We start from the raw sequence: 26,322 nt of genomic DNA, 5'->3' as shown, positions 1-26,322 counted from the left end.
ACACACTAGAGAAAGTTAACAAGAATTGTAAAGGATTAAGGAAAAAGGGAAATGTACACCAAAGAACTAAAAGGAGGACACCTGGGGCAGACAAAGTATGTAGGACAGCTTCAGGGATGATAAGAAGGCAACAATAATAAGGGATCATAAGAAGGCAAAGCTATGCAAAATAGGGAAAAATGGAAAGGCCTGTGAGATGGGCTGAGACAGAAAGCTGAGAGAGAAAATGAGGGGAAAGAAGGAGAAATAAAATGAAAGAGACCAAAAGTCTTTAAAAAAACCAACCAAAAACCCAAAAAAACAAGAAAGGAGACAAAGGAAAGGAGACAAAGGAGAAATGTGACCTGGATGCCCATCAGTGCTGTTCAGCTAAGTGCCAAATGCACAAATTTAAACAGTTTTGAAAGAGAACATACTTCCTTTTGAACATATTTCTTTTTGAAACTGGGTTTTTCTCTGTGTAGACAACAACCCTCAGACATCTGTTTCACCTTGTAATCTTTGTGCTAGCTTCCTTTAAAAAAAAAAAAATCAGCCAGCTTTTCTTTGGCATTCTCAGTGGGTGGATCATAGCCATTTTTAAATGTGATGTCATTGTATTTGCCAGTCCAGATCAGAAATAATATACAATGCTTTTCCCAAAAGGGCTACACATGAATGTCACTAAATTGCCATCCCCTGTGTGTTCAGGTTTTGTCCAGGAAATATAGCAGAAGTTAGTATAGAGAAAAATATTTATATAACATAGGCAGTTCAAGAAGAACTTTTTTTTTTATCTCGTGTGTCACAATGGTTACAAATAAAGGGCTGTAGACAAAAGTTCAACAGTATTATATTATATAGCTGTGAAGGTTGTCCTGATCTCTAGCCAGCAAAACAGAAGGTCAGGGTGTGTCTGCAGTTTTGAGCAGCTAATTTTCAAGATCTGCATAATGGCCTGAGCAAGCCTGTGCTGACCTGGTGCCTTTTTTTCTGTGGAAATCCATGAAGAAAGTACTCTCCAAGTTTTGAGGTTCCTTTACCTGTCAGCAGGGAGAGAGAGGGTGGGTTTACATGTACTGAAGAAGAACTAGAGAATGCTGTAATCAAACTGCAGGGATTTCTGAGATACCTATGATGCCAGGGATGTCCCAGAGACACAGGAGTGCCTGCCCAGTGGCCCTGGCCTTCCCTGACCCTGAAACGGGGCCAGTTCTGTCAGAGCCATCAGAAGGGTTTAGGTTACTAAGGGTATTGTTTTCAATCATTTGTTCCTGAAATGATTTGAATTCTCCTCCCTTTCCTTCTTTTCCCTGCATGAACTCAGCTTTATGTATGTTCTAGGGAGCTGTTTGTTGTTATGATCAGAGGTTTTGAGTTGGCACATATTTTTACAGTGATTAGCAATTGTTCTCATAAGTGGTTAGCATCCTTTCTCTGCTTCAGGAGGGAAGAGAATAATTCAGAGTAAGTCACAGATTTGTTTCTGATTAAGCTTCCTGGTTGGGGCCATTTGATGACATCTTTTCCTTTCTGTGCTGAATTAGATTCTTAAAATCTCCTACATCTGATCCATGCCATTGCTGTGAATGACAGACATGCATATTACTGTTCCCATCACTGAATTATAGTTGCCCAAATGTGTAATTTTTAATAACTATGGTTAATAACATCTACAATAACAATGTTATTTCTTTGGGATTTTTCTTGTGGTTATTATTGTTTTCTTCTGTCTGGTTTGCACTTGCCTGTACTGTTGTGATGTGGGGTCTGCAGGTAACAGATCCAGTTTTGGAGCATTTAATCCATGTATACACAGAAAACAGTCTTAGATCTGAGGAACACTAAGGGCGGGGATTAAGTCTTATGTCTTGTAAAGTGATAATATAATTCTAAAAAAAAGCCATAATAAGAGCAATTGTTTTTTCTCTGTTATAAATTCACTTGTATTCTAGAACTGACTATAAGGAGCATGCAACTTTCTCCGAATTTTTTTAATTCATAATTCTTTGCCCTATCATTTCTGCAAGTAATTCTTGTATCTGAGCATTTTATTGCTCATTTTCAGCTGTGCTGGTTAGTTGTCCTGGAGTATGAAGGTCATGTTTCTTGTGCCCTCAATTATATTGATATACTTTTCTGATTTTTAGCAATAATACTAATAATTTCAAATTTAATTTCTCCTAATACCTTGTAATTATTTGTAGTTAACAGTTCAATTTCCACACAATTAACAAGATTCTTACTGGGAAGTCACACTTGCCATTTGCAGTGTAAGACAAATAGTACGATTGACATGCTCTCTTTCACTATCATGCCTGTTAATTTTACTCTGACATGTCTTTTTTCCTCCTAAGATTATTGGTTGGTGAATACAGGCTGTAGCACAAAAGTCAGCTCTGTTTTTAAAGTACTGATATCCAATTTGTAAATTATATGAACACTAATCACTAAAATTCCCCTTTGAATGCTTCTTTGGTGCTGTGACTGCTGCTGGCGAATCCCCCCAGATCTGTAGCAGATCATTAGTACGTGGCCTCCTGACCCCCAGTGCAAACCATATGAGCTCCATTATGTTGCCTCTGGTGCACCAGGCAGCCTGAGATTTACAATACACCATCATTTATTACATCTTGTATCCTCGACTAACAAGAAACTCAGAAATAAAATGGATTGGCTTTAAAGCTGTTAGAGCATTGCAGTTATCTATGATCTAAGCTGCTCCCTCAGCAAATTAACACATTAACAGAAGTCTCAAATATGAAGCTTTTAATTCATTATTTAATTCACATTTTAATCCATCTTTATCTGATCTATTGGTTTTACTGACTCCTCTGGCCTTAAGAAGTCACTTGCAGATACAGGAAGTACACTCTGCAGAATGTATCAGCTTAGTTCCATAAAAATTGAATGACACAAGTTGTTTTGTACCAGGATGGTATTTTGTAGCTGGCATCATAAAGCAATGAAAGCTTGTTGTTTGGCAGAACCCTGTGTGAACACATGAGCAGTACTTCCAAGAGATATAAATAGTGTCTCTTAATCCTTGCATTGATCTTCATGTGCTTGCTTAAGGTTCAGCTCCCTACATTTGTTTAGATTAATGTAATTTTTATTTAAAATAAAGTCAAGTGTGTCTTGATATAATGTTAAACCTTACAATTTGTCATGATTTAACAGGCAGTTATTAAAGATAAGAGCTGTTTCCCAGACTAAAAGTAGACACAAAGACCTAACGGCCAGTTAGTCTCCTACTTTGTATCTCACCATTAATAAATAAGTATTTTTATATCCTCCACAATATTCTTTTGCTGGCACACTTACAAATGCCTTCTCAGTCCTGACATCAAAACTGAATTGCCACCATTTAGTACAGAGACTGGAGAGAAACATCTTCCATAATATAAATACTGATTAATGGTCTAACTGAGAAGCTGACAAACATCAGCCCAAGCGTATTGTTTGTGAGTTGAGCAGTGCCAGCTGAGGGGCCACACAAGTGGAGCTGGCTGGTTGCTGTGGTCAGGATTCCCAGTGAGGAATCTGACATGTGGCATAAGGCTGATACTTGTGATTTGACAGAGAGTTGGGTTACCTATTCTAAAATGACCAATTAGACAGAAATGATGTAGCTTCTGACACAGGAATGTTACAGTGAGGTAAAGGATCACTGGTTTTGGCACTGTGCTGCTGAAGAGACTATTTTTCAGGTGAAATATAAGATCAGAACTCTAGGAATCTCATGTCAATAAATATGGTCCTCTGACAATTTCTGCGTGGGAAGGAGTCTTAATTTTCATGTTTCCATTACTCCATTTTGCTCTCCTAAACTTCATTGCAGTTTGTGTAGGATATACATTTGTTTCAATCTTATCCTGACATCTAATATTGCTAAATAGTTAAATAGTGTTTGATTTTCTACAAATGATGACATCCACATGTCTCATGATGATGTTACCATTTATAAAATTCGGGGGGGGGAAAGAAAAAAAGACTTTACAACATCAAGAAATGAACATAATTATGTGACAGGAAGCTGAGAGGTTACACTTATTCTGGTGACAGCAGCTTATCAACACTGCTTTCATATAACACTTTGATTAGTAATTATGTTGTTAGAGACACCCTATTCCTACCTTCCTTTTTGTATCACTGTTCTGGTACTTGTGAATAGAGGGTGGTGTTACAAGCAGTTGAAGTTTAAGTTCTTCTTTCCCCTTCCTCCCCCACAAGAACACTTAAAGTTGTCAAGAAATGCATGTGTTAGTTTTTGAGGACTCGTGGTTTTCAAGTGTTTGATCACTAAGATTGTTTGCTGTTTTATTGAATTTCTGACTGAAGCCCAATTTTGAACTATGTGCCATTGGGGAAGTTGGTCAGTGGTTTCAGACTGTGCCAACTGAGCAAGTTTTCCTTTTTCTCTAGAATTGGTTTCAACTGTAAAAATAAAGTCAACAAGAATGCTGGGGAATTTTATTTTCTTCCTAAAGCCTGAAATAGAAGTCAGGATATTTTGGCACAGAGAAGAAAGGCCAGAGTTAAAAGGCTCTGTAGCTACTAGAAGAAAAATTCTTCTGATATGGAAAGTGTGGCATACCAGAGTCTACATGTTCAGCACTATCATGGGTGGACTTGGGGGCCTCCTCTGTCAGGACATGGAAAGGAATGATGGAGCTGGAAGGCTCACTAGTTCTTCTTTCACACAGTAAGAGACGAAAGGGAAAAACATGCCCTTTTGGAAAAAACCACGTCAAACATCACATTTCATGGGTCTTTTCTGCTACCAGATGCTCATAATTATATTTCTAATCAAAAGTTGATAGATTTCAACACAAAAGACTCGAACAATGCACCTGTACAGTTGAGTTGCTATGTCATTACCACAGGATGTGCCTTGGCATTTTCTACTCAGAAGTTGAAATAGGACTTGATGAACAAGCCGGGTGCAAATCAGAGCTGGAATATGCTGGCAGAGGGGTAAGAAAGAAAGTGTTTGACTTTACAGACACAGGAACTGAGAAGCAAAGCTTGAGACATGAATCTTGAGACTGCACTGTGGCAGCTGCATACAAATAAGCAGCCTATACATTTGAAAGCTTGAGAAGTAAACCGGCTGTGCATTGAAAGGTAGGCATTTGGAGGTGGTAAATTTAGCCCTGACTCATCCAATGGCAATTCTGACACTTGGGTGGACTAAATTACTTCTGGGAGTTGCATCATGTTTTTACTGGATAGTTTGATTGGGCATGGTTTAACCCATTTGTATACCCATGGCCAGATTCTAGACCTCTCTCACTTGAAAAACTTAACAAAAATTTGTTTGTATAATATACAGGACATAGATATAATCTGGGTCATCAAGTTCCTTTCAAAGGGAGGTATTATATCAATTAGTCTATTGCTTAAACTTACCAGATTTAGGGTAAAACACTTAGAAGATCTTTTGTTGCTCATGGCTGTTTCTGAAAACTAGCCAAAGTTTCTTCACAGCTTCATCCCTCAAATTAAATAGTTTTTTCCTCTCACTGGTGTTAACTCCTCAAGTATTTACAGAGAGCACTTATATCCCAATCTCTTCAGCCTCTTCCTGACAGGCAGGTGCCCTGTTTCCTCAGCCACCTTAGCAGTCCTCCATTGTCTCATTTCAACACGAGGGAGTCGGAATTGTGCCCACTATTGCAGAGAGGTGCTTTTACAACAGCGTTAATTCTTCTGGAAAGAGCTTTCCTGGTGCACTAGAAATGTATTTACTGTTTTCTCCAAGCAACACTGGATGATCCATCTCACTTGCCAGTGTCCTGGAACTAAATGCTCAGTAACTTCTAGGAACAGCGGTTTTCATTTCTGTTTGCCTTGTGCACAAGGCTCATTCCACCACTGACACTTTAGTGTTGATACCCATATATAAACAGAGTTTGAAGCCAGGAAAAAAAAAACGCTGATGGACAAGGTCAGACATATGCTTAACTTTTGCTAGTTATTTTTGACATTTAAAACGGAAAAGGTGAGTTCGCAATTTTTTCCCCATCATTTAAAAAACTCTAATGCCCTTGTTCTTATTAACTGTTCATGTTCTTATTAACCCAGCTAAATACCAGCAAAAGAGATGCATAATATTTTTTACGGGTTTCTCAGGGAGACCAGGGGAACCCTCTCTCCATCTACCACCTCTCATGAGCCCGGGTCGGTTCCGCGGACCCCGCGCTCCGGCTGCCGCCGCCCCGGTACCTCGCCGCGCCGTCACCCGCAGTTAACCCGTGACGCCTCTTTGGCGGCGCTCAGCCCTCGGCTCAGCCCGGCTGTCACGGCAGCCCCTCGGCCACCGCCGGGCCGCGGAGGAGCGCCCGTCCCCGCGGGGCTGGACCCGCGCCCCCGGTCCGCAGCATCGCCCGTCGAGCATCCGCCGACGCGGGCAGGGGCGAGGGGAGCGGGGCGAGCCCCGGGGGCGGGCAGAGCTCCGGCGGCGCTCTCCGGGCGGCTCCGGTTTCCGAGGCGGATTTAAACCTTCCCACGCGCGGGGCGGGGGGGGGCCGCCGGCGATGGGGCGGGCGGCGGGCCGGGCGCGGGGCGTGCCGGCGGCTGGGGCGAGGCGGTGCCTCGGGCCGGCGCGGCGCTCGGCTGGGGCGAGCAGGGCGGCCGCCGCTCCCGCCGCGGCGATGAGCGCCTCGGCGGCCACCGGCGTGTTCGTGCTCTCGCTCACCGCCATCCCCGTCACGTAACCTCTTCAACTGCCTGGCGGCCACCGGCAGGTGAGCTGGGCGCGGCCGGGGCGCCTGCGGGGGCGGGGGGTCCCCGCGGCTGTTTCTGTCGGCGGCGCGGGGCTGAGCGGGACGGGGCGGGCGGCGGAGCGGGACAGCGGGGGCGGACCTCGCCTCGCCGCTCCCGGGTCCTGCCCGCGTCCTCTGGGATGCAGAGGGGGAGCTCAGCCTGACCGCTCACCCTGGGACCCTCCACGCTGCCGGTGCCCATCACCTGGAGCGTGTCCCGGAGCTCCGGTCACCCCGGGCTGGTGGGACCGCCGAGGGGACGGAGCAGCCCGGGCGGTACCGCCCGTGCCGGGACCGGGGGCAGCCTCCCTCCGGCTCCCTGTCCGGGCATTCACAAACAAAATCCAACGAGTGGAAGAACTCGCCAGCCTCGGAGAGCTCCCGCAGGCTTCCTGCAGGCACCCCCTGAGCCTGCGAGTTTAACTAATAACGACCGTATGCCCTCGCTCTGCCAAAACATGCGGTCTCAGGATAAACGGCAGGTCTAGAAAAGAAAAGTCTTTCTTCACGGCAAAAAACGGTTCACTCAAAGGTCTGTGTGGTATTTTGTGATCCCAACAGCCTGGGGTGTTTTGCAACTACTGCACAAATATTTGCTTCATGTTTTAAAGGCTTTGCTACATCTGTTCCTTCCTCATTTTCCTCCTGATAACAAAATTTTTGGTTTCTCACTGCTGGAGTAATGTCGAATAACACATGCTGACTTACTTGATTCATTGCCAATATTTATTTCAAAATGATAGACTGCAGTGAAAAGTCACTGCAATATTAACAGCTGTAACAGTACCAAGAAATTCATCCCCGAGAAAACAGACTATCAGAAGATGAAACAAATCAACAAGCTAGTACTGCTCATCCTGACTCAGAAAGTATGTGTATATATATTCTGAAATATTTGGTCTTGCAGATTCCTTGCAATAATTTTAAGTCAAGTTTCACTGAGGCTGAAATTGTCGTAATATAATTTGTTTGTACACAATTTGTTTTCTTGACACAGAGTGGTACTATGTATAAGTACCATATGTACAAAATGATGTATCAGATATTTTTAGCTTATGCATCTGTACTTTACCTAATTTTCCCCTTCATTTTTTTTCTTACACAAGCACAAAATTGAACACTGAGGAGGACAGTCTAGAGAGCTAAGTATAATTTACATACTTATAGCTTTAAAACAATTTTAAACTGCTTTGTGCCAAAGATTTTTTGTGCTTTCCCCTGTCGTCACTTTACATGCACTGACATTATGGCTCCATCTCCAGGGAAAAGATGTTTCCACTGAGCCTACCTGCATTGATTACTGAACCCCCTCAAATGGTCCTGCCTTGTAGGGCCAGAGAGACCCCTGGTAGCACTTCAAAACTGAACATTAAAGCTAGATCCATCATAGGTGCTCCACACTGCCACTCCTATGCCATGGAACTGATGTGTTTTAGTTTTGAATATGTCATTTCCTGGGTAGATAATTTATTGCTGAGGTTAGATAAAATGGCCCCAATGATCCTTTTTGGCCTTGAAATCTCTACGGGTTTGATCTTCACCTCTCATTGGCCTTTAATTTTCCCATGATTTTTGTTTATTTTTGTAGATACCAGTATGAAAACTGATTTTAGTCTCACAAATCTAGACTCCTGGATATGTTGTTTATCTAGCTATTTTTGTATTTTCTTTTTTTAGCTGATCACATGTGAAAATAGAGGCACATAAATTCTGCAGAATTATAAAATAAGTACTATGATGGACTATGAAAGGGACTTTAAAATCTGCCTTTTAAAGTATTAGAAGTTACTTTAAGAGTATGTGTGTTTGAGGATAGCTGGTAAGAAAAGCTGAAGAAGCAAAATTCTGTCTTTGTCTTTCTTTTAAACTTGTTTTTTTTAAATACTGTTGCAGTTCCTGGGTAATCGTTGCAGTTGGATTGCTGGTTCTGGTTCTTATTGCTCTGTTGGCTCGTGTTCTTGTCAAAAGAAAACCACCAAAAGACCCGCTGTTTTATGGTATGTCCTGGTTATGATGAAGCTAAATTTCCTGTCCTGAAGGAAGGACTGGCTAATTTGCCAGCAAGGTCTGCTACAGACTGCCATGGGTCATGTATTTGCCTTGCTCACCTGCAAAAATGACAAATCCCTCTCCACCTCCTTTTTGTTGTCCTTTCTCCTTTCCAAGTGATGACTACAGTCAAGGCTGTACACTTCGTGTATCCAAGATTTTTGAAAGGCTACATAGTCCTTTCTGCAGACACTGACTTTCCATGGAGGCTGTGCCTACAGCTTTACAGAATTTCTCATTCCTCAGAAAAGCTTCCTAAGAACTGTGTTGACTAACCACTAATTAAAAAATACTGAGCTATGTGGGAAAGTCATATTGTGTGTTAAGTATCTGTGACCTCAGAGTAGATGCAACTAGTTCAATAGATCTCTGTCTGACTGAATTTATCAGACTGTGAAGCAACTATGTGATTCCAAGTCTTTATTAATTTCTTTTCCTTATCTTATTACAGTTTATGCTGTATTTGCCTTTACCAGTGTAGTGAACCTAATAATTGGGTTGGAACAGGATGGAATTATTGATGGATTCATGACTCATTACTTGAGAGAGGTAAATAATAGTTTGGCTTACAAATGTAAATAAAATCTTCACTGTAAATAACTTGGTGTAGTATTTGTCACAGAGAAATAGCCATTCATACAAATACACATTCAACGGGTCTTCTTGAATTTTGTCATTGACCTGCTTTGTTATTGTTATGGACAAAACCTTCTCTGGCTTGAAAACACTGACTCATTTGGGAAAAAGAATGTACCTTTCATACTCCAACATTATTTCACTTAGTTTAAGTAACACTGTTCTGTATTGACTTCTGGAAAATGGATGGACTGCACGTGTTTGCAGAAAGCCATAGACAGCACCCAGGAGTGGAGTCTGGCAGCACCCAAATGTGTTACCAAGAAGAAAACAAAATTGCTGTTTTATTTTTGCCTAATCACTTTACTAAAAGGAATTAAAGTAGAGTTAAAAAATGATGATGCCAGGTACCTAGTCAGCAGAATCTGTTGGCTCCTGAATATCAACATCCACCAAAAATAGCTCAGTAAGAGCTTGATATGAAAGTCACTGAAGTCATTGAAAAGATTCCATGAACCTAAGTGAGAAATGAGTTGGACCTTACAAGGTTATACGTTGGCATCAATATATTCAATACTGTTGTAGATCTCTAGGTTGCTAAATATATCTGGATTTGTTCCATGCTATATGTATTTTTATTTTGTAGCTTTTATCACTAAAATATGGAAAAGTCATATTTCCATAACGTAGCAGAGTAATGCTGACAGTCACACATAGGAGTTTTCCCTCCCATCTTGCCCCCTGTTTTGCAACTCTAGGACTCATTCAATTATAGCTGATCCTGCATACATCAGGTCTGTGCTTGGAAATATGTATTGTCAGTCAAAAACTGTACCACTGGATTGCAAGAACACCAGTTACTTTTCTGAACTTATCTCTTGCTGTTCTTTATTAATTATTTGTTATTCTTCCTCTAATCACTGAATCTCTTCTAAAATACATGTTTCCCCAGGGTGAGCCATATCTGAACACTGCCTATGGCCATGTGATCTGCTACTGGGATGGCTCTGCTCACTATCTGATGTACCTGTTGATGGTGGCAGCTATTGCATGGGAGTAAGTCAGTTTGATTTGTGTGCTGTTTGCTTTGCTCCCGTTCTCACATAACCTACAAAGGGCTTTCTTTTCTATGCAGTGTTCAGATTTTTCTTTCAGGGTGGTTCCATGTCTTAGGCCAAAGCAATGCTGTTAAAATTTCATTACATTCAGGAGTTGTACCCTCACCAAGTTACCCTCTCTCTCAGCTGCCTAAGCCCAGCAAATGCATGGGGATGTATCTGTCTTCATTCTGCAGCAGAGAGCAGCACATCTGCACCCTTAGTGGTAGTTAAAAGCTTAAAGATGATGCACGTTAAAAGCACGTGTGAGAAAAACAATTCGTTTTTCAAATTACAAATTTAGGATAGGAATAATGCATGCACAACATTGAGTCTCTCATCCATGTTAGAGTGTCATGAAGTTGAAGAGAAAATGGCTATTTCTAGAGATTCTTATGTTTCTTGCAGTTGAATAGCAAGTTTGAGAAAGTAAGTACTTCAGTTCCAGAGGCTAATGTACCTGCTGGTAATAGAAGCATTAACAGTATGGAATTAATTATTAATTCTTTTATAGTCTGGTACAACCTGTGATGTGCAGACTCAGCCTTGAGGAGTGAAACATGACAGTAAATAACTGAGTATGCCCAGAGCCTGTACGGTTCATGGGATAACCTTTAACCTCCTCACACGTGAATGTAGGATTTTTCCATATCAGAGGCAAGAATCCACTGTTGACTTGTGGTACAGATTTTTAAATCTTTACATACTGAAATACAACCATGGCAATGAATATAATATTTGGGGTAGGGGATTTTTATAAAAGGTGCAATAATTATTCTGTTCTCTTTTTTAAACAGACAAAGCTATAGAACCATTGGTCTCTACTGGCTAGGTTCCATTATCATGAGCATCATTGTCTTTTTGCCTGGAAATATTGTGGGTAAGGAAGTAATTTATATGACTTTTTCCTGTGAAGCATTTTCTAAATTCAGCATTAGGCTATCTATATTTTACTGCAGTCTTGGTTCATTTCTGTAACAATATGAAAGAGGAATTTTAGGAATATCAGTAGAGAGATACAAGATATTTTGAAATCTAAATATGAGGAAGGGAAGATGGAGACCAGGGGAGAAAAAAAAACAAACCCTTTCAACTTACATTGCTCTCAAGGGGAAAAAAAATATTGTATTTTGTTATACCTGTAAGGCTTTCATCTAAACTAGGTTTAAATAATTAGGCAAAATATGTGTCTTAGTATCATAAGAATATAAATCTTATTTTACATAAAATTTCCAATTTACTTAAAAGTCTGACTTCCCAGCAGCTTAAACTGATGCAAAGTTGACAAATGTTCAACTGAGAAAAATGTTCATATGTCCAAATAATTTGTAAGTTTTAGGAAAACTCACTTTGGCCCTGCTTTTTATGACAGAGGAGGAATAATCACAGTGCAGGCTGGGGCCAGCCCAGTGCCCTCCTTTGTAGATCCACCACAGAGAAAAAGAGCAGATTTAGTGCAACAGTATCCCTTTCTCCTCCCTCTAGGGAAGGCCAAGAAACTTGCTCCCAGGAGCATTCCTCCTGCCTTCCTTTCTGACACAGAGAGTAGCCCATGTGAAAGACACAGATTTTCCTGATTTACCTGGGCTGAGGATAGCTCTCGGAATGTTTTGTCCTCAGTACAGGCTTGTAGAAGGAATCAGGACTTTGGAAAGCAAGTGCAATATCAGATCTTGCAAAATGGATACACTTTTTTATTTCCATTTTTTAAAGAACAAGCTCTCTCTTTGAATCAGGTTCCATTGAGAGATTTCAAAGCTGTCCCATCCTGCAGGATTACCTGGTGCAGAGTGACAGGTGGTTTCCCATCCCTAAAAAATCCCTGATTTCTGAAATGGCTTCCTGTGACTCTACCAGTAATGAGCATGTGATTTTCAGCAAGACTCATGTGTTTCTTTAACAGTGATTTCTAATGTTTTATCTTTATATTACTATAGCTGCTTCAGATTTGATATTACATAGGATATTTTTAAATTCTTCTGCAACAAAGCTTACAAATTCTCATAAATCTTATAATAATTCTTTAACAGGCAAATATGGAACAAAAGTGTTTCCTGCTTTTTTCCTAAGTGTACCATATATCTGCCTCCCCATATGGGCTGGGTTCAGAATTTATAACCAACCTTCAGTGACTCAAGACACTCCAGTCAAGGTAATTTTATTGTGTTTTAGTGCTGGCTACTGTTAGGAAAGCTGAAATATGCTGGCTGCTTCTGGTGGGTTTTATAGGTCCCTCAGAGAGCATGGGATGTACTGTGACTGTTATGACAATTGCTGTTGTGACAATTGCTGTTGGGCTGAGTAGACACTGCAAAAATGTCTATACTGGAGGACTATTTCATCATGGTGGAATAAAGAAAAAGAATCTTATGTTTAGAGTAAAGAACCCATTTGTAGGTGTAATTGTGTTTCTATCTATTCAGTTTCTGACCGCTTTAGTTTTTTTAGATGATGAAAATACCGACCTATACCAGCTTCATAAAGCACCACAGGATCCCATAGAAACACTACAGGAAAGTATTCTTCTGAAGATGACCTACAGATTTCATGCATTTAATAATTATTTGTATATGCTTTCTTCAATATTAGATTTTACAGGTGAGATGTACGTAAGCAGATAAGAAGATTATTTACACACTTATAAAAAAAAAAATCTGTAAAAACGTTTACTTAAAACTCCTTAGACTTTTGCCTTTGAATTTACTAGTTGGATTGTAAGATCAACTGAGCAATCAAAACAATGCATTAATAGTTCATGCACTGTTTTATTAAAAAAAAATAAAAATTCCCTGCAGTACAAAGCACAGAACAGATATTTTAACTGTTGATTGCTATAAGCAAGTTTATTGCCACAGCACTCTGTATCAGTTGTAAGCAACAGAATCGACTAATATTTTTGCATCACAAGGGCTCCTGAGTCTCAGTCAGGTTCATTCTGTAACTGGAAACATAGACAGAGGTGAAGGATTAGTTCCCATTCCAGAGCCAGGGGGCCGTCAGTGTGCACAGGCAGAGCCAATGGCAAAGAGCAACAGCAGGTGATGCACGGACAGATTTTCCCAGAGATGTATGAAAAATAACATCCATCCATCCAACCAGGATTCTTCAGTAGGAAAGGCAGGCACAGACAGATTTTCATAACTCCTGAAGTTTGAAGAACCACTACAGAAACACAAATTTTAGGGCAAATCCCCATGAAAGGCAAATTAGGGGAGTCTTCAGGTGCCAAAACTTCTTCCACTCTCCTGCACAGGCTTATAGGAAACCATATGCCCCATCCCAAAGCAACCTGAGCTGATGGATTTAAAGGAATCAATAATTCTGGCCAGAAACACATTCTTTAGAGTCATCAAGGTAGAGAAGTGTAGGTAAAGGTAGTGATGGCAATTTTTGCTGTATGTATTAGTGAGAACAGCCTTTGCACGGAGGATGGACAAAGGTTTCAGTTTGTTTTGCTAGTACTAAGAACACCCCAGAAATGGACATTATAGGAATTGCTGCTTATTTGCTGAAATACAGCTATGTCTCCTGTGCTTATCAGGAGCTAAACTGCTTACCTAGGTTTCATATCTTAATTTGGTATATACTGCAGAGAAACTTAGTTTTAAAACTCTATATATAAAAAAAAAGTGCATGAAATGCTGGTGATCTGAAAACTTAATATTACGCTTCTTTGTGAATCCTTTGTTGTAAACATAAACTTCCTTGCTCAGAAGGTCATAGAAAAAGCCTTGATTCCTGTCACTGGGACTTCCTACCCTTCACAAGTTGTTTGTTTTTCAGAAGTTGTATTTTATCTTCACTGGTAACTTGTGCTCCATATCCGAGCATGCCTGTAAATCTTAACATGACTACTCATGAATTTTTCATAGAAGTCTCTCAGTCCTAAATTAAGTATTGTTGCCAGGAAATAATTGTGTTTAATGCTATTAATCAGTGAGCTAATAATTGTGAGTCTTGAACATACTTAATTCTCTTTCAGCAGATCATTGACAATTAGCTGTAAAACTTTTTGAAGCTATTGCTATTCAGAGTTGGTATTAAAAGATTTAGGAAGAAAATGTAGCAATGGTTTTAAACATGATAGTGTTAGTATATAGAAAAATGCTTCCATGAAAGCAATAGAAGCAAGGCATATTCTATTGGCCAGGGTATACATCACTATAATATTATTACAAATCAGTTAGTTAAAAAAAAATAATCAATGTGGGAACAGAGAGAGGTAATCAAGTTTTGGGTGTTTCCTAGTAGAATGGGAGCAGAATGGAGTTATGTCCTCATCTGCAACCAAACCAAGCTGTGCTGCAGTATTTACAAAGCCCAACAGATTTATCTACAAGTATATTAGCTCAGAAAAGTTTAATATAATTTAAAATTCACTAACAATTAAAACAGAAATTCAGATTCGCACATGAATTCTGAAGGGACTTTTGCAGACAGCACACAAAATTATTCTGATGCCTTAAAACTGATCATGTGAGAACCCCCTCAGAAGTTATGGAAAATAGCTTTTTCCTGGACGTGAGAGAAATTACAAAGCATGCCTACCCACTTCCTTGCTATACAAAAGAAACTCTGCAGGAGATCTGTGCAGAGTTCAATGCTGTTTGCTGTAAATGGGAAACCCGTGGCCAGCCTGCTTTGCTTGGCCAGTGTACTTAACATGTAATTCATTTTAGCATTTATTGATATGGCTTTGCTGTGTAAAAGAAAGGCAAGGAAAAATTACCTTGTAGCTGAATTCTGCCAGCAAAGTGCATTCTGTCTTTTGAATTCTTGCTTCTGCTTTTATTTTTTTTTTTAAGCTTTGCATTTTCATTTTGTTTGCACACATGCACAGAGGAAAAAAGGGTGTAAGTTTTCTGTACCCTGGCAATTTCACAAACTCAAACTACAGCAAAGGTTTTCTCCGCTTATATTGGCTTTGTCTCCAAATTCTATAAGTACAAGGTTCTATTGTAGCTTTTTAATTAGAGTAAATATGCATATTCATTTAATATTCATTTTGAAAGAAGGAGTGATACATATCTATCTATATTGATACAGATAGATAGATGAATAAACCTCATACTTAGTCAAAAGTAGAAAGAAAATATATCAGCTTTCTATTATCCTAGGTAGTTACATTTGAAAATTATTTGTAACTCAGCAGCCTTGGGAGACCTTTGCCTTTCATAGGAATAAATATTAGAATATAGACATCCTTTCCAGTAATATTAAAAGCATTCCTACACTGATACTGTGAATACTGTGAAGTGACACCATACTGCCAAAACAAACCTGTTATTTGTGTTTGAAAGGAAAACAAAGGTGTCACTTTTTTTATTTCTTGAAAAAGATCCTTTGAAAGAAAAACAGAAAAAGTATTACGATGGCCTATGTGTTTACAGTAGCCTTGTTTTTGTTAGCCTAGAATTCAGAGCTAGTAGATTTTACTCAGGAATTGTGCTTGCAAGATTGTTTCTCCTGTTTCAATAACTTCATTGTGAATATCTTGATCCCAAGTGCTTTTAACTGTGCCCTTGCATCCTAATTATTGTTTTGTGCTTTGGAGACAATTCCACAAGTGTATAACAGGAAGGAAATCAGGTTTTTCTTTAGCTGTCTGCATGCCAACACAGAGCTAATAAAAAGGAAGAGGAAATGAGTAACACATATACATGGGGAAGTTTTCCCTCTGAACTACAGAAAGATACACTGATGTGCTTGCAACTTTGTGACTGCACAGTGCAGAAAGTGCACCTCGAATTATTTCCACGGGTTTTGTAGTTTTTACCACGTAGGCAAAGGGATGACTTTGGTTTTTCCAAGCCACCTTGTTAGATATGGGTATGGCCTTTATTACCATGGGGTGTGAACCCCTCACATCTGCCCCTGCAGAGCACTGGGGGGATTCCTGTCCTGAGCTGAGGAAAGGAGGCACAGATCAGAGCCAGAAAGAAGTGTTTTCAGTGCCTGCCAGAGGAATCCACAGCACAAAGTGATGAAAGAATGAAAGGAAGGTTTTTCCACATACTCCACACACACACATACACACAAGCACATTTCATTCTCTAGTTAGGCATTACATATTAATATATAATATTTGCTTACTGAACTCAGCAGGGGACCCAACCAGCCACAGAAAAGCTTTTATTTTATGCCAGTGATAGTCCATTGATTTCAACAGTGTCACAAGCTGCTGAAAACCAGCATTCACTGTCAGTAATGAGATGGACCCAGTCTTTTTACAAAGCATATCAGATTCAACGTCAGATGTTTGAGACAAACTTATGTTTCCAAGGCTTTTCTACATGGGGACATTCAGGAAAATTAATGAATTCCAATTAACAAAACACAATTTTGAGAAAGTTAGTTATGCTGTTTTAAAGCCTCAGGTGATTGCAGAGTTAGTGTTCATTTGATTTAGGTTGCTTTGAAATGGCACTAATCTGTATTGAAATGGCTTTAGTTGGATCCATCCATTTCTAGAGTTTATTCTGATTAATCTTCCTCACTACATCGTATCAAGCCTGAAGTCACCTTTTTAGATGTGGAAATATTTCTGTCTCTGAAATCAGTGGATAGAAATGATGTTTCACCACTTCACCCTCCTTGTAGTTAAACAAGTCACATGGAACTGGGATGTACTTACTAAACATGTTCTGTGTTGCAGGTGGTTCAGGAAGTCCAGAAGAAAGGGCTCTTAAGACGACCAATAGATTTAATGTTAGCTGCATACCTCATCCTAGCAACGGGGTTTTGCATATTTAGGGGTATGGTAAGTTGAATATGTTTTAATACTCTGGCCTCTAATGTTCAGTCCAACTTTTAAATTTGAGTCTGTATGAAAAACCATGTACATTGTGGTCAAGGGAAATCCTGTAATGTTTAGGGTTCAAATATGCCTTAGATATAAAAGGACAAATTATTCATGCTAACTCTTGGCGCTTTTGCTTCTCCATTTTGTGCTGTGTGAAGCATGTTTTTCAAAAGGAGGTACACAATCATGAGAGTAAATAGCATCCCTAGTGCAAATCAACACGACCTAAAACTGTTTTCATTGGCCTGTTGTTACATTTACAGCCAAGAATGTGGAGACAAACCAACTGAAGGAATTCTGTATTTGTGTTTTTCTAAGCAGAAATGCATATTTAAAATTATATAGGAAATCAAGGTAACTTCTATCTCATGCAGTCTAAGAGAACATTTCCACCTAAAAGGCAAAAAAATTATCCATGTTACCTGAACAACACATGTTGTTTCTACTAACCAAGGGACAATTTTTTAAAATGTTTGCTCTCTAAGTATAGTTGATTGAATTAAAATTTCTGAGGGGAGGAAGCAGTACTGAAAATGCTTTCAAGAGATAAATCCAGTAGTAGATAAGTGTAGTCCCTTGTCAGCTCTAGTGCACTTTCTGTCTTAAGCAGGATGAAACTTGTGTATCATTCAGTGAACAAAGCTTGAATGTTTATCCTTTCTAGAATAGTTCAAGTAAGAGGTGGTGATAAATACCCAAGCAACATTTTATTTACTTAGTGCAGATTGTCCCTTTGTAGTTGTGCTGCTCACATTACTCTGCTATCTCCTGCTGCTTCTCTGAAAACTGGCCTCTCAAAACCACTTTTTCCTTCTACTTTGTCGCAGGCTGCTTTATATCATACAGATTATGCTACTTCAGAGCATCACTGATACACTGCTACAGTGATAGAGTTTTACCTGTAATTTCACTGTTGGGAACATTAGTCTCATGGTCTAACTTGGTTCTGCAATCCCATTTCATTTCTCAGAGGAGTGTTTTTTTTTTTGTTTTGTTGTTTTTTTTTTTTTTTTTTTTTTTTTTTTTTATTTTGAGAGTGTGGTCATTTCATTATAGATTTCCTTCACCAAACAGGAACTGCTTACTGGTTTTACTTATAGAGATCAACTGAACATCTCTGTGCAAGCTGCAGGAACCATGATTTTGTGAAAAAGCTAATAAAACATAATCCATTATAGTCCACTCAGACCTGCTTCTTGTATCCCCATGTTGGAAAGAACAGGAAGGAACATCCACTGGTTACAAATCTTTGCCCTTTCCCCTCAGAGTCACACAACAAATACATATGAATTCAAGTTATGCAAAACTTACTCTTCATCCCTGTAGCTCAAGCATTAATGATGTCATAAACACACACTGACAGCTGCTGATCCAGATTGCTAACTCATTTCAGAACAGTATCTTTTGTAGTAGTTTTAAGGGCTACTATGAAAAGGAACTACTTTTGCAACTGCAGCTCTCCATGTTTATTTGGAACTTGTTTCTATAGGAATGTAAAATCCAATAATCTTTCCTTTGCTACTCTCTTAAAAACTGTTATTACTGTAAGTAACACCTGTCTCACTGCATTGCTCTCTGTTGCTACCTTGCCCCAGTGCAGCTCTTCTTAGACTACATTAATAGTTTACTATCCTAAAACTGGGTGCCTAAACTGAAGTTTCCATTCTTAGAGCAATTTTCCATTGGAAAGTACATTTGCTGGGATCAAAGGTTGTTTATCAGAGCAAATCAATAGCAATTATACTTTTACTACAGCATAGCCAACTGACCAAATTCTCTCCAGTCAAAGTCTTTAAAGCAGGCTGCCAGCATTTCCTCCCAACCCTGAGAGGGGGCTGCATTTCACGTTTTAATTGGTGATCCCATGGATCACCTTTGCAAGCCTCCAGGTAGCAGTGCTGCAGACCACTAGTGCATCTTTAGGGCTGGTAACAGATGTCAGGTTGGCTGGTTTTAGAACAAATTGTTCACAGGAAGTTTTGAAAATTCTCCTCAGATTGCCCTGGACTGCCCTGCTGAACTCTGCCGGCTGTATATTCAACTGCATGAGCCCTACATAAAAGATCCTGCTGCCTACCCTAAGCTTCAGGTAAAGCATTGACCATGGAGCACAGTGTGTTAAGGAGTGATTTGTAAACTGGTGCAAAGATGAAGCCATGGGTTTCACAGATGAAGTTCATGGCAAGTTAAGCAGTATTTCCTATTTTCTAGTATAGCCATTACAGGGCATCAACTCATCATTGTGATAAACTTAGATTCAAATTAGTTACCTAGAGTAACACATCCTGATTACACAAGGTTCTTGTAATAGTCCATGAAACACATCTGCATACTTCTTTTAAAATGTTCATTCTCCTTCCTTAGAAGGGCAAAGCAGACTTTCAGTCTGGAATAATGCAGTAAGAAGGGGTGTAGTAGATAAGATTCCTTAAGCTGACATTCACTTCTGTCTCCAGTGACACACTCCTTGAAACAGGACACTATATAAAAAGCACTGCAGATGAGGGAATGTTGTGCTTTACTTTTGTAATATTGGAGGTTGCCATTCTCCTGCAAGCCTGGCTGCTGCATGTGGACAGGGCCTGAAGCAGTCAGAGGATGCAGGGGTGTGGCAATGAGCAGAAACCAAGTAACTCTGCTGGACCAGTTCTGTCTGGGAAAGGGGAGGTTTGGGTGTATCTCCTACCTCCCAACTGAGAGTGCAATGGAGCCTGAAAAATGGACACCCACGTTATGTTGGACAAGGAGTTAGGTCAAGCCATGCTTACTGGCACGGTCTCAAGATGGCAAGGGGTAGGGAAACATGTCCTGGGCAAGGAGAAAACAGCCATCAATATTAGGGGAGGCCTTAGGGTAGCTGGATCCAGTCAATAGTATCCAGGTATGAAATTCTTTCTTGAAGAAGTTAGAGCTGCAAAAAGGCCTCGGAATAACTGCTGCCAGGAGTGTAGTTTTGAGTAGTCTCAATCCCTCAGTAAGCAGCTGGCTGATTTTCAAATGCATCTCCCTCACACTGCAAAGCAACTAATATTTGTGTTTACAATGCAGATGCTGGCATACATGTTCTACTCTGTGCCATACTATGTGATTGCTCTGTATGGCCTCCTGGTGCCTGGCTGTTCCTGGATGCCTGATTTAACCCTCATACATGCTGGAGGACTAGCTCAGGTATTTCTTTGCAAAATGTTCACTTTTGAATTACAAGTTAATAAGTAGACACCTATGGAGTAAATAAGGGGCCCAGGGCTTGATCTTTCCATGCAGGTTTTATGCTAATGTAACTCAGATCAGATCAGTTTTTGTATCTGTAAAAAACCCCTTAATTTAAGGGAGTGGAGAATCAAATCCATTACATGTCTCTAATGACCACACTCTTGCTTTAGCAGACTTCTCTCCTTCTGCACAATGTTTTTATTGTGCTCATTTAAACCTTATTAAGCACCATGCACTCTTTAGCTGGAACCATGAAGGAAGCCTGTCTTAAAGCTGTGACAGTCAACCATGTAAAAAAATCCCAAACACAACAAAGCAGCACAATATATTGTTTCCATAATATGTGTTGGCTAGCTAGGTAGTTTGAGACATATAAATGGAAAAAAGTATCTACTGGTCACACAAAATGTACAGTATCAGTTGATATGGATACAACACTGGGAACCTCCTGGGCCACAAACCACAGTAACACCCAGACATGCTTGTGCTGCCAAAGGCAGACCAATGATCATACTTCCTTAACTCATTCCCTTCTGATTCTCCCAAATAAACAACAGTGGCTAATTACTAGATGGTGCTGATGCTTATGAGGAGACTGACCAAAACAAAACAATCCAACAGGAAGTGATAAATGACTTCTCATAACGTACAGATGACGGTTAAACAGTTGAGACACAGGGACAATTGATTTGTACTGTATGTAGGAAATTAAATGTGCTCTGAGCATCCAGATAATGCAGAAAATGTGCACGTAATCCTGCCACAATAGTGAGAACACAGGGACACAGCAATAAGTGTAACTCAAATACCACTACTAGACAAACACAGACTAACACTTCGTTCCTCAGGCCTGAGATAACAATCATGGATACAAACTACAGTCCACTTTAACTGCCCAGTAAGGATGGTGGAATGACATTTTCTATTTGTGAGTGATTATCAGAGAGAATAGACTTCTTTTCTTTTTTCTCTCCAAACAGTTTATAGAGAATCTTGAATTATTAAGTGATATCAAAACAGAATCTGGCAAACATTAACGAGGAGGTTTAGATGCTTAAAAGGCATTATAAATATTATAAAACTGTGTTTAGCCTAAATGTAATTTAGGGAAAAAAACCAAAAAGCAAAAACTAGCTAAAGTAGGTGAAGTCATATCGGGAACTTTTCTTTACCGACAGATTACTCAGGTCTCATAAATTCCCCAGACAATCAGGAAAGAAACTACCCCTTCAAAGATTATTTTACCACAAGGAAAAGTAAACCAGAAGTCAAAGTGTGCTGACTATCACAACCTTGCAAACTTACCAGAAAACTCAGCCTCCCCACCTGGAGGTGATTTTTGTTTGTTGTGGTTTTTTTTGTTTGTTTTTTAATGTTTCCTGTAACAAACACTTGCCTTTTTTTTTAATGATGTTTTATCCTTTTAGATGTGTGATGCAACATTTTGTTGCTGAAGTCTAAAACCCCTCTGTTGTTCTTTGTGGTTTGGCCTCAGGATGCCAATTTGCAGATTAGATTAACACTCAAAATTTCCCATTTCACTCCTTAAAGCTTGTCCTGGCAGCAGCAAACACTGTGGGCTGAGAAAAACTGTTTAAGAGAGCTGTATGTTGCTGTGTACTCCCTATATTTTATCTCGCTTAAAAAAAAAAACATTCCTTGACATTCAGGAGGGTTTTGGGTTTTTTTTTTGGTAGTTTTTACCTTAATGCACTGCAGGATGAACTTCAGTCATCCTACAACTGACTATGATTGAATTGATTTGACTTGGTGAACTGTGAGCAGGCTAGGAAGTAAAATGCATGTGACAATGAATTGAGGACTCTTTCTATATTATTTTGGGGTTTCGCTATTTTGAGGCAAAAAAACACATTTCCAGGTTCATCTGCTGTTTTCTCAAGTTAAAACACTGTAATTTATCATTAAAACATATGCAGTTACTGGAACACATTTTGCTTCCTATTATGCACAAAGGTCCAATAAAGGTAAATATCCATTGGTGGAAGGAGTGGGCACTGCTCCCTGGGAATGAACACTGCTCCTACAGATGGGGAGCGTAGAGACTTCAATTTTTATTTCTATCATTATGATGTACTTTTTACAAAAACAAGTCACAAAATACCATATGATGCATCTAACCTAAGAACCTCTAAAAGTGCCTACTAGCCTTTCACATACAGAGACATACTCACTGTTTTTCAGAATTACATGTAACTCTCAGCTCTGTTACTAACATTTAGACTCCAAAACCAGTTATGACTCAGTAATTATTAGACTTTCTGAAGCTCCAGGAGGAGCTCTTTAAATTTCATGTAAGTAAAGTACCATGAGCTCTGATTATACAAAAAGGTTGGAACAGTCTATGACTTTGATGAAATTGGTATTTCTGTATATGTGAGCCATGGGAGAAGGGATGAACAGCCACAGCCTTGCTACCCAAAAGCATTCTGTCTCACCAGCTCTCTGTAGCAAATTTCTCTGTTTTCTGAAACATAGAAAGTTTTCCTCTACTCCCTCTCATAGTGGTTTAATTCTGCAGTTTTTGGTGGCTAGTTTCTGCAGTGCCTACTTCTCTGCCTTTGGGACCCTAAACCCAAGGAATATATTTCTCTAGGTTACTCTCTCCCCACTCTATTGGATGGCTTTCCTTAGGCTCAGGAGAACTGGTCCAAACCCTTGAAAGCTACAGTCTGCCTGATTTTAGTCAGTCTTAAAGAGAAGGCACAGAGCAAAGAAGGACTCCTAACCTTTTTCCAGGCCCTTCTCTGTCCCCAGCTGGAGGGCTTTCTTGGCTGCAGAGTAAGAAATAGTTGAACTATTGCCTATGATTAGGCAACAAGACAAAAAATATTGTAAAATAATCCAAATCCAAACTACTTCCTATGGACAGGAAGCTTAATGAGTAGGAGGCATACACAAATTGCAGTTGTCAAGCTGAGCAGTGCCATATCCAGCACCCAGCAGCTTCCAACTGCTGTGGGAAGGTGGGATGAGCAGATTGGCCGAGGCTCCAAGGGTAACAAAGGCTGGGTGTTGACATGTAAGGCTGCCTTAGAAAGTTACCTGCAGCATCTCATTTGGTTGACTTCTCAGCCAAGGTTTAGGGATTGGTTTGAGCCTCAGAATTCCCTGCTTGGAGAGGGTTCAATAACAGAAAGCACCAAGGAATGGCTTGTTCGCCGAGAGGCCCCGATCACAGCGAGGTAACACAACAGACCTGTGGTTTCTCTCACTTAGCACAGCACCAGCCTGATGCACACAGAGCTCTGTCTTACTGTTCAAAATTATTGACTTGGTGTAAGTCTGCCTGGTACTTGAAGGAAGAGCAGGACTGGGCTATTGGTAAGTGAGAGATCTGCTTTCAAGACACAGAACAGTCATGGAAATGAAACACACAAGATTAAAGACATAACACAATTTCTACAGAGGCAAGTCAAATAAATTAAGAAAAAAAGTGACTTTAACAGATCTAAATATCCTCCCTGGTAATGAAAGGAAGAAGCAATGTGTTACATTGAAAAACAAGTCTAATAAACAATAACTTCATTATATATGGTGCATCATCAGCTAGTGAAAATCTTCATGGGCTACAGACAGGACACATTACTGCTTTTTGGTTTTATAATGCTCAAAGCTCACTAATGTGCCACAGCTCTTGCAAGAGACAAGACCACACAATAAGGCTTAGATACTCAAAGGCATCTTGGAGTCTCTGAGTGTTCTGGGTCTCTCAGAAGCATCCCCTTACAGTTCTTTCTGACAAGGTTTACTATGAATTATTAGGAATTTACTGTCAACTTACTGCGATGCATGGCTGGCCACTCTCAGAGACAGGCAGACCTCACAGTCCTCCACAGCAAGTAGGTAGCTTAGCATCTTGTTCACCCCAGAAGAGGCTCTAAAATGCTTTCAGGAGGTTGTCAGTGTCTAGGTAAACACCAGACAGACCAAACTTCCTCTGCAGCCTGATGGTGGCTGGTTCTCTGCCTGGGGATCTGCTGCTTCATGTAACAAGTGGGCTTTGGTGCTGAGAATTAGTGCTCTGGCTGCCTGGGCCAGAAGAGGTAGCAGAGATCTGAGCCCACCCAGGAGCCAAAGGCAAGTCCTGCCTGAGACAGGTGAGAACAAACGGGCTGCAAGAGGCAGACTGAATTACAAGGCCAATATAAACAGGCTGCTGACAGTGTGCCCCTGAACACCTGTTTGCTGTGTAATAGCTATTTACAGAAAGATGCTAAGTGGCACTCTGCTGAAGTGTGTTTGTATTTGATTTCGTTGATTATTTCGTTTCCTGGCTCAGGTTTGCTTGATAAGCTCTCCCCATTCAGTGGAGGTGGTTGGAATCACCTGAAAACCAATTTCCTGTTCTGTTTTGATGGATGGTCTCAGCCTAACCTTTTGCTGGGATGGTGTATTGAAACACCTGCACTGTATTTTCCCTTCTACTTTGCTGTGACCAGAACTGTGTTCTTTGTGAGTTTAAAATGACTCCTGCTGAAGCAAGAGCAGAGGAGGTGATTTGGCCTTAGTGTACTCCTCTGTGTTCCTAAAATTCTGGTGTCTCAGTGTTTTGCTTATGTTTATCTTCTCATATCTCCTCCACTGCTAACTAAATAATAATAAAAAACCTCAACACATAATAGTTAATGTGAACGAGCTGCAGCTTGAAATAGCAGGTAACAGATGGAAACAAAAGACAGTGACTATCCTGACACTTCTATCTTTAAATGTTTGTTTATGCTAAAAATATGCTTCAGGCCAGCAAGCTTGTCTGTGCCTATAACCTTCACTGCACGCTCAACCCATACTTCAGAACCACCCCAGCCCAAAAGCCGAATATTGCAGACATTTTCTGAAATCATCAGGAGTTCTGGGATCAGAATCTGGAACACTCGGGGTTTAAGATTAAAAAACAAAACCTAAATTCAAACCAGAACTAACACAGCTTCCAAGATTTTACTCTCTAACTTTATTCAGACTGTCTGCTCCTACTGAAGCCTAATGCAAGATTCCCAGGCAGGTGGGTGCCAGTCCTACTCCCTGACTGGGCTGAGCAGGAGCACAGGGCTCTGCGGGGATGCCACTTCCGTGGCCACTTGCCTGGGGAAGGATCGTGGAATCTCTTGCACAAAGTATGATGCAGAAGCCAAGGGTGCAATCCTATACCTGATGTATCAGTGCCACCATGTGCATAAAACAAACCTCCAACCATGCCATTCATGGTTCCAGTTATGCCTCTTATACCAAGATATTAATGATTTTAGTTTAAACTGCATTTTTATACCAGTGTGCAAAAGGATGATGGATAATTCTGGAATAAAAGGGCTGGCTTGGAAAATGTCACTAGAGATGCAGTCTTGCATGCAGATTATGCCATCTTTCCAAAATATACATCAACTTCACCTTTTTTAATATAAACGTTATATACACACCACAGGCTCAATTTTCCCATATTGGTGCTTCTCTTCATGCTCGAACTCCTTACATCTACAGAGTCCCTGAAGAAGCAAAAGAGTTTTTCCTGATATTGAACGTAATGTATGGGATTCTTCCTCAGCTGTTCGCTTACAGGTGTGTCAACAAGCCAGAGTTTTTTATGAAACCAAAACAAGAAGATAAAACAGAATAGCACAACTGTTTTCAGCTCCTCTCCTTGGCTATGTATATAATTGGGTTGGGATGTAACTGAACTGCTCAGATGGAACCCAAATGAAGCGTGTAAGATGTGTAAAATTGCACAACTGTGTAAAGTTGCACGGTCTGTTTTGTTTATCCTACTCAAAAAGGGAAAATAAAGACGACTGCCTTTAGCACCATTTCTCAACATTGTGACTTTGCG

At 40.2% G+C, this 26,322-nt stretch overlaps 1 protein-coding gene and 1 long non-coding RNA gene across 2 annotated transcripts; one reads left to right on the top strand and one right to left on the bottom strand.

The window, feature by feature from the left end:
* Window positions 1-816: 816 nt before the first annotated feature.
* LOC108639081 lies at window positions 817-6,096 on the bottom strand. Its single transcript, XR_001920242.1, has 2 exons — window positions 5,392-6,096; window positions 817-1,022 (listed from the first exon to the last, which is right to left on the bottom strand). It is a non-coding gene; the product is annotated as an uncharacterized LOC108639081 (long non-coding RNA).
* A 539-nt stretch (window positions 6,097-6,635) lies between these two features.
* Window positions 6,636-26,307, top strand: TM6SF1 (transmembrane 6 superfamily member 1). Its single transcript, XM_029958820.1, is given in 11 exon segments — window positions 6,636-6,695; window positions 6,697-6,728; window positions 8,640-8,743; window positions 9,247-9,344; window positions 10,324-10,427; window positions 11,266-11,348; window positions 12,499-12,620; window positions 17,124-17,228; window positions 19,267-19,359; window positions 20,319-20,438; window positions 25,921-26,307. Coding segments are annotated over 11 exon segments (1,113 nt in total). The 3' UTR covers window positions 26,113-26,307.
* The last annotated feature ends 15 nt before the right edge of the window (window positions 26,308-26,322 follow it).

The sequence above is a fragment of the Manacus vitellinus genome, unplaced genomic scaffold (genome assembly GCF_001715985.3).
Source record: "Manacus vitellinus isolate BGI_N305 unplaced genomic scaffold, ASM171598v3 scaffold_16_pilon, whole genome shotgun sequence".
NCBI classification, from domain to species: Eukaryota; Metazoa; Chordata; class Aves; order Passeriformes; family Pipridae; genus Manacus; species Manacus vitellinus.
Note: the sequence above shows the minus strand (reverse complement) of the source record. Positions and strands in the feature narration are given on the sequence as shown.